General features: G+C 41.5%; 1 protein-coding gene across 1 annotated transcript in view; it reads left to right on the top strand.

Annotated features, from left to right (window-relative positions):
* Positions 1 to 9219, top strand: part of LOC122808415 (F-BAR domain only protein 1-like) — a 2144012-nt gene that overhangs the window by 2016642 nt on the left and 118151 nt on the right. Inside the window, exon 25 of the mRNA XM_044079378.1 lies at positions 4978 to 5042. Coding sequence (XP_043935313.1) covers positions 4978 to 5042 — 65 coding nt within the window. The remainder of the gene's footprint in view (positions 1 to 4977; positions 5043 to 9219) is intronic.

Here is a 9219-nt window from a genome sequence, read left to right as displayed (position 1 = left end):
CTAAATTTCCCTTGAGTACCCATTTCCCTATAGGTCCTTTCTGACTCAGTTACACAGCAATCTTTTTCACTATTTCTAGCATGTCGAAGGGTCCGTTGCTGGCATCCTCTCCTGTTCAGCTGGTGAATCTGGGAATCTTGAGGCAATGTTACAATTGCCTCATGTACACAGACAACCCTCTCCTCCTCCCAACAAATACAAATATATGCGAGAGATGCAACTATATAGCCAAACTGGAGGCTGAGCTCTCTCAATTCAGTACTGGCTAGACCAGTCAGGAGGAGAAGGAAACCACGCACACCACAAACCCAGTCTCATATAGAACTATCACAACTGCAAACCAAACACATAAACACACAAAAACATACTCGGAGGCGCTGATTAAAAATCTACCAAAACAACAGAGGCCTCCAAAGCAGACACCCAAGCAACCACCACCTCAAGACATAGCACATTCAACACATAGTTCACAAAGTCAGTGTGCTAAACAGTCACAGCCCTTAAGGCCAAACAATATGCCAGACACACTGTTAATAGGTGACTCCATAGTCAGACACACTGACGTCCCGCTCACCAGACTGAATAAGGAAAAGGTCACAGTAAGCTGCCTGTCGGGAGCTAGAATCCGCCACATAACACAAGCACTCAGGTCACTCCACAGCAAGTACAAATATGACTCAGTCATTGTACATGCCGGTGTGAACGACCTGAGACGTACCTCCCTGGACTACATGAAAAGAGACATAGAGGAGCTCTCTGATTATGTAGCCCAGGCCGATTTGACCCTGACCCTAAGCAGCATCTTACCCTCACCAAGAATGATGCCACATTACAAAGACAAAATGATCAGTTTTAACAATTGGCTTAATTACTGGTGTCATTCTAAGGGGATCCAATGTCTGTCTGCTTGGGATGACATGCTTGACAAGCCACGCTGCCCAAGGGATGGCTTGCACCTGTCACACCTGGGCTTCCGGATATTGGCCAAGGCTCTTGCCACCCCCATAGTGCCTTTTTTAGGCAAGGCTCAAATGACAAACCTACCTCCCTAGAAAACACAAGTGGAAAAAAACTAAGGGTAATGCTGCTCAGTGCCAGAAGTCTAAACCTCAAGATGCACACCCTCGAAGCCCTCCTCAGTATGGAGAACATCGATGTTTGTGCAGTGACTGAAACCTGGTTCAAGCCTCCTGAGAGCACCCTAGCACTATCAGGTTTTTCCTCATATCATGCTTTCCGGCCCCAAAACTTGGACCCAACCACAAAAGGAGGGGGAGTATCCATATTCATCAAAGATACCCACATCTCCAGGTTAGTGGCAACGCACGAAGCATCGGAGACCATCCAGGTGCAACTAACCATAGGCAAAACTGACATTGCCACCATTCTGGCAGACAGGTTCAGTGCAAATTTCTCCTCCCCCTCCCCCCCAAAAGGAGAAATCACTATCCCAGCAGAGTGTAGCTTCCTTAACATCTCAGATGCCCAGGTGAGAGCTGCCCTCTCTAAAGCTAAAAACACAGCATCAATGGGACCAGACGGTGTCCCGGGCTGTGTGCTACATGAACTCCAAGTGGAACTAAACCCACACATAAGGCTGCTGTTTAATCTTAGCCTTACTACAGGATACATACCCAAAGAGTGGCGGACGGCAACAGTGGCCCCACTTCACAAAGGCGGTGCTTCTACGGACCCTGGAAATTACCGCCCCATAAGCTTGACGAGCCTGGTCTGCAAAGCTATGGAGAGGATTATTATGGAACTCATAAACAAAGACATTGGGGACCTACAGACATTGGATCCTACCCAATTTGGCTTTCTCAAGGGCAGATCCTGCCTTTTGAACTTAGTCGACTTTTTTGAAACAGTCACTAAGGCCATTGATGAGGGTAAGGCAGTTCACACAGCCTACCTTGACCTTGCAAAAGCCTTTAACACAATACCCCACTCGGGCATCATAGACAAACTCACCAGCTTAAATGTAAACCCATATGTCACAAGATGGGTTGCAAACTGGCTCAAGGACAGAACCCACAGGGTCAGGGTTGCTGGAGCTATATCAGACTCTAAGCCAGTCACAAGCAGTGTCCCATAGGGCTCAGTCCTGGCACCCCTCTTGTTCGGCATTTATTTTTCCGAGGTACAGGCAAACATAGGAGGATTGTGGCTGACAAAGTTCGCAGATGACTGCAAACTGGGCGCCATAATTGATACTCCAGCGGACACAAACATCCTTCAGAGAGGCCTCATAGAAATGGATAATTGGTGCCAGAGCCATGGCCTTAAGCTGAACGCCAAAAAATGTATAGTCATACCCTTTGGGAAAAACAAGGTACCCACAAATTACCACATAGGTGGTAATCCATTAAATCTGGAAGAGGTAATCAGGGACCTAGGGACCCAGGTTGACAGTAACCTCTCATTTGACACTCACATTGCCAAAGTGGTTAGGAAGACCTTCTATATTGCCCACCTTATCATGAAGGGTTTCACATCTAGATCAAGAGAGGTCATTGTGCCCCTGTACTCTTCTCTTATCAGGCCAATGATTGAGTACAATGCCCCATTTGGGATGTATCTCACCCGACACCTGCAGCAGTTGGAAAGACCCCAAAAGTTCCTCACCAAGAGGATAAAGGGTCTTAAACATATGTCATATGCTGCCCGACTGAAAATACTTCAGCTCTATTCAGTCGCATACCGCCTACTCAGAGGTGATCTGTGCCTGACGTACAAGGCCATGTCCAATCCGGAATTAATGGACATGCTCCACCTCAGAAAATCCAAATCCATCAGAGCCACGAGAGCAAGAGAGTTAAACCTCAACACAGAAATAAATAGGACGTGCTGGAGGGACAGATTCATAACCCAGAGGCTCCCTACACTCTGGAACAGAATCCCAGTCCATGTTAGGCAGAGCCCCTCACTGACTCTATTCAAGAGAAATCTTGACGAGTGGATGGGAGATCGTAGGTTTACCCCGGGGGTCATCTCTGTGTCACTACTAGACAGAGTCACAGTAAACTAAACCCTAAAAGGGCGTAGTATTCTCATCCTAAGTGGTGGTAAAGCCACACACACTCTGGCTAGGCTTATAAATGCCCTATGGCAGATAGCCTAGTACGAACCTATGAAACTATGAACAAAGTAGACCCTATACATATATATATATATATATATATATATATATATATCTTCATATATATATATATATATATATACATATATATATATACACACGAGTCTACTTCGTTTCACTGAAAACACGCATCACTGAATCTCATTTCATTGAAAACTCATTTCACTGAAAATCATTTGCCTGAGCCCAATTCACTGAAAGCTCACTTCACTGAAAACTCATTTCACTGAAGCTCATTTCATTGAATGGTATATGTTGTGTTCCTCATTGTAGTGCGATCCTGGAGTTAGTTTATATATTAAGGGTTTGGAGGGGGGCACAGCCCCCCACATTGTTTTGGTATTTTTATCTTTTGGAAAGAGTTATTCATTCAACTTGTAAGTATCCATGTCTATGGTTTCCAACATTTAAAATAGGTAGGGGCTATGTCCCCCACAGCCCCCAATGTGGGGGACTGTGCCCTCACTTATTATATATACTAACTCCAGAATTGCATTACAGTGGGGAACAGGCCGTATAGCTTTCAACAAAATGAGTTTCAATCAAATGAGTTTTCAGTGAAGTGAGCTTTCAGTGAATTGTGCTCAGGCAACTGATTTTCAGTGAAATGAGTTTTCAGCTAAATGAGTTTCAGTGAAGTGTGTTTTCAGTGAACAAAGTAGACCCACATATACATATATATATATATATATATATATATATATATATATATATATATATGTGTGTGTGGGTCTACTTCATATGACTGACAGTTCATATGACTGACATTCATTTGGTCGACAGTTCATTTGGCTGACAAAAAGTATTCAAGGCAAAAACCTGGGATTTGCCCCCCTCCCCACTGTTGTGTGACCGTGGAGTTGTTATATATAGTTGGGGGGGGGGCACAGCCCCCCACATTGGGGGGGGTGAAGCCCCCCACCTATACTTTTTGTCAGCCAAATGAACTGTCGACCAAATGAATGCCAGTCATATGAATTGTCACTCATATGAAGTAGACCCCTCCTGTGCAGAAAGAGTAAAGTATTTCAGATTGTGTGTGATTGTTTTTGTGGAATGGTAGACTGTTACCATTCCAGTACTTTGACTACATAAGATACTGCAGGTAGGACGTTTGCACTTAAGGAGAACAGGGATGCAGCTTACATGAATGCAAGACCATTACCTTTTTTGACTCGAGCACTTGCTGGATTCCACAGCTGTATGCTAAATATTTTTAGAGTCTGTGACAGTGTAGTGAAGAAATCTGATGCACAGAATTTGTGTTGTTTTGTTTGGTGCCCCATCTGTAAGTTGTGAAGTCAGCAATATCTGAACCAGATGAAGACAGGCTACTGGTTCTAGAAATCGACCTAATCAGAAATTATGCCTGAGGTCGTGTTTTACACTTGCGTTTTGGTTGTTGTTTTATTGCTCCTTTTTCTTTTAGTTGACACATTTGTACCAGTGGTTTACTGTATCAGATAAGTATAGCTTTCTTGCTTTCAGCTTTCAGTTACATTTCCTGTTTCAGTTTTCACACATTTGTCTTATGAAAAGTTTTTGGTACATCATACCAGACAACTCATGTTTGAAGTAGTGTGGGACAGACTTTGAATTACTACATTTTAGCCTGAGGGGAGTAACTGGTGAGGTTATTTGCACTGTGACTTTATATTTCTGCACTTGTGCTGTAAAGTTACTGAATGCCACTGGTTTGAAGGGGTGATCTGTGTGTTTATTTACTAATATTTACAAGGATGCATTTGCTAAAAGTATTAAAGTGTTAAATGGCCCAAGATGTTTCCCTTTGAGATAATGCCTTTGTTTTTTTTTACCCTTCTCAAAATGTTATTTAGGAATGCTGAAAGCAAGAGAGTACTGTGGAAGCTGACTGATATTTGTGACTCATCTGACAGCAAAGGTAATAAACTGTAATCTGAAGTACAACAAACTAATGTCCACGCTGCTTTCTATTTTAAAGAATACATTTTAAAAAAACATTGCAGTAAGCAGGGGCATTCATATCAGGAAATAATAGAAAAATATGGTGATAATTGTGTAATTAAACGTACCTGGAAACATCCATGCAGTTTTTAAAGCTACAACCACAAATCTTTTTAAAGACTGATCAAAGCATTTTGTATAATTTTGCCGTTATAGTCCTTTTACTCAATTTACAGAACAGAGAGTAAGTGACATGCAGTGAGCCATTTTGATATGTGTGTGCAGTTACTTTTTTGTGTGACTAAAACTCATCAAGGTATTCACTGTCCCGGTTTCTTGCTGATGTTCAGTCGCACAGTGCTAACCAACTGTCTGCAGCTTGCTGCTACAAGATTATAAAAGTACAAGTTTGTTGGGAGAGAAAGAGGGCAAAAGTTAAGTGTGATAATAAGTTGATCATTCCAATAGAACAAGGTGATTTAGGTTTACCTGATTTGAATGGATATTTTAGAGGTCCACAAGTAATTCTGATGTACATAACATAAGCAGAAGATTGTAATTCAAAGTGAAAATGGATAATGAATGAAGTAAGGGGGAAGTGCAAAAAAGACAGAGTGGAATTTTGGATGCAGCCAAAAGTAGTAAGCATTCTAAGAACTTAGCCAATACAAACATGGAAAAAGGAAATTTTGCCAATAGGGATGACTGCAATTAGGGGTATAGAAAGTAAGTAAGAGGGGTCTGGAATTTACTGGAGAAATCTGCCAAAGGAACCAAGATATTGGGATCAAATAACTCAAGCAGGGAAGGTAATAAAGTGAAATGCGGTCAAGAAGACATTGGATTGCAGGCTAGAGACTGCTTTCCCTACCAGGGCTTGATCTTAGAATACAGAAAAAGAGAAAGGGATGGGGGATTTTAAGTGAAAGACCTGTCTGGTAGAATTGTTAGCTGAATCTGGAATAAAAGCAGCTGTTAAAAAAAGGATAAGTAACAGGGCATATAAAATATTGCATGATAACTGTAAGAATCAATCCGAGAAGGTTAGTAAAGGTTGGGATGAGAGACTGGAAAAGCAATTTGCAAGAAAACAATGGAAATACATATGTATGACTCCAAAGTATGCAGCAAAGTCCAGAAGGATTAGGATCTTTGCTTGGAAGTGTTTGCATACGTATTTTTATACCCCAAGCAGACTTCAAAGAATTTTTCCTCAGGTAGATAGCAAATGTTAAAGTTGCGACGGAGAAGAAAGACTTAACTGGGAACTGGGAGTGTAAAAATTCCCTACAGAGTACCCTCCTCAACCTCAACAACATGTCAAATCCTCTAAGGGTAACTTTGAGAAAAATGTGTCAATCACAGACAAGGATAACCGTAAGGCCTTTTACAGCTACGTACATATCCTAAAAGGTAGGACTCATGCATGTGCCGAACTAGTGACCTAGTGTATCACACACACTGATCCCACAGTGATAGCAAAGCTGCTAGTAGACAGATTGACCAAAATTTCACTCCCTTATCCCCTCCAGACTTATCACAAACCTTGCCCCAAATTTCCTCCCCACCCTATATATCCAAAGAGCTGCTCATTAAAGCCTTGTTTAAGGCAAAAAACACAGCCTCTGTGGGAACAGACAGCATCCCAGGCTGTCTTTTAAACAAACTAAAACATGAACTGCCATCATCATTATGTACCCTAGTCAATCACAGCCTAACCACATGCTATGTTCATTTGGAAAGGAGAGCAGCAGCAGTTATTTGACTCCACAAAGGTGGCTTAGCAACATACCCAGAGAATTATAGACCCATAAGTCTGCCTGCCTCATTTGTAAATGCATGGAACATATCATCATGGCCCTCATAAGTAAAGATATAGGCGACCTCCAAACACTGGATCTGACTCAATTTGGCTTTGTCATTGGCAGATTCTGCCTGTTAAACCTGGTGGAGCTCTTCGAAAATGTGACCAGGGCCGTTGACAAGGAAAATCTCTGCACACAGCATACCTCAACATGGCTAAGACCTTTGACACTATCCAATACTCTGTCATTACTGATAAGTTTAGCAAACTGAATTTAAACCCCTTTGTTGTAAGATGGGTTGCCAGCTGGCTCACAACCCAGACATATACTATCAAAGTGGGTGACTCCACATCAGCCAGCAGACCTGTCACCAGCGGGTGACAAGGGTCACTGATGGGCACCTTACTGTTTGGTATATACTTCTCCGAAGTTCATGCCAAAACTAAGGGGCTGTGGCTTACCATGTTTGTGGATGGCTGCAAATGGGGTGCAATTATTGCATCTCCAAATGATGTCAGTATACTTCAGGAGGGTCTTATGCAGACCAATGGCCAATATCTTAGTCATGGCCTCAAACTGAACGCAAAGAAATGCATCATCATTCCCTTCAGTAAAAACAGTGTCCTTTCATACTATCAAATTAACAACAATACTGTGTGCATCTAGGAAGTGGTAAGAGATCTGGGATCGCAAGCAGAGTACGACCTTAACTTTGACCACCATGTGTAAACTGTAGTAAGGTAGGCTTTCTGTGTAGCATACTTGATTAGCAAAGGCATCACCTCTTGAGTAAAGGAGGTTGTCACCCCTGTGTACTCATCACTAATCAGGCCCATAATCGAGTATAACACCCCTTTCAGCATGTACCGTACAAAGCACCTGCAACAACTGGATAGACCTCAGAGGTTTCTAAGATGAGCAAGGGACTCCAGCATGTGCCTTACACAGATCGCCTAAAGTCTCTCTCACTGTACTCAGTATCACATAGACTTCTTAGGGGAAACTTATGTCTGCCTTGCAGAGCAATCTCCAACCCACACCTAAAGAATTTGTTGCACATCCATAAATCAAATGGGACTAGAGTTACCCATTCCAGGGACCTATATATAGCCTGTGACTTGAATAGGATGTGCTGGAGGGACAGATTTGTTTCCCAGCAACTGTTGCATCTTTGGAATAGGCTGCCAATTCATGTGAAGCAGAGCAAATCTATGATACTGTTCAAAAGGAACCTGGACGAGTGGATGGGGCACTGTAAATTCTTACTGGGGATAACGCCCACAACTCTCCTGGACATGGGCAGTCATTATTAAATACAGTATTGACTTGAGTATCTGTGGTATTGCATTGGGATGAAATGACTAGGCTTAAAATGACCTCCGGGTCGACAGCCTAGTAACTTCCTTTGATCTTGTCAGAAATATTGGGTGAGCAAATGGCTGTAAGTAAGGAAACGATTCTTTTGAGTTGGGTTAGAGGATCTGAATTACCTAGACATAGGAAAGCCTTATTAAGTTTTAATTTGTTGGCTGCTAGAAAAACAGTTAGTAAAAAATGGAAATCAAAGTCTAAACCAACTGTATTTAAGGTATTGAATATTGCAAAAGAGAGAAAAGAACTGAAGGAGGGATCTTTGGAGAAGGAAGGAGCAAATTACATAGACATAAGTGGAACTGGGGAAAAATACATGCATAATAATATTCAGGAGGGGGAGGAGTGAGGTTTAAAGGAATACAGGAATTCAGTAATTTTTGTAATGTTAGACTGATAGTAGCAAAGAAAATATATGTGATCTATATTGTATTTAAATGGAAAAATCTTAAAATGGGTTGTTTTCTTTTTTGTTAATATATGTTTATCTATGTCTTAAGTGATAATTTAATAAAGGTGTTTAAAAAATAAAAACACAAATTCCAAACCTGCTACCAGCCTTAATGTTAACCTGTTCACTGATGGCAGAAAAGGGCTGCCAAGTCTTGTCACCAATATCCATGCATTACATTTCTTGTTGATGTAGTAGGAGGAGGAAGGGAGAGAAGTTGTCCAACTTTTTTTTGCATTTATTTTTAGTGCAGACCTGGAAGAAAGTTCCAGGTAACATTCAGTGAAGTACAGCATAATACCATTAACATGAATGTTATAGAAAAATGCAACAGCAGTGCATTTTAAACAGGAATATCTGATGTCAAATGACAATAAATATAATAAGTAAACATTTAGCGTATATGGAAAGAATGGCATATTCAGTTTAGCAATATGTATACTTAGAAATACATGTTCATTATATACTTTTAACTGTATGGCTTATATCCTACCAAAGATAGAGCAGCTGGCCAGTCTTCCAAAGTC

Source organism: Protopterus annectens, chromosome 8.part0, assembly GCF_019279795.1.
Source record: "Protopterus annectens isolate FY-2018-M chromosome 8.part0, PAN1.0, whole genome shotgun sequence".
Classification (NCBI taxonomy): domain Eukaryota; kingdom Metazoa; phylum Chordata; order Ceratodontiformes; family Protopteridae; genus Protopterus; species Protopterus annectens.
The sequence above is the reverse complement of the archived record's forward strand: the minus strand, read 5'-3'. Positions and strand labels throughout refer to the sequence as shown.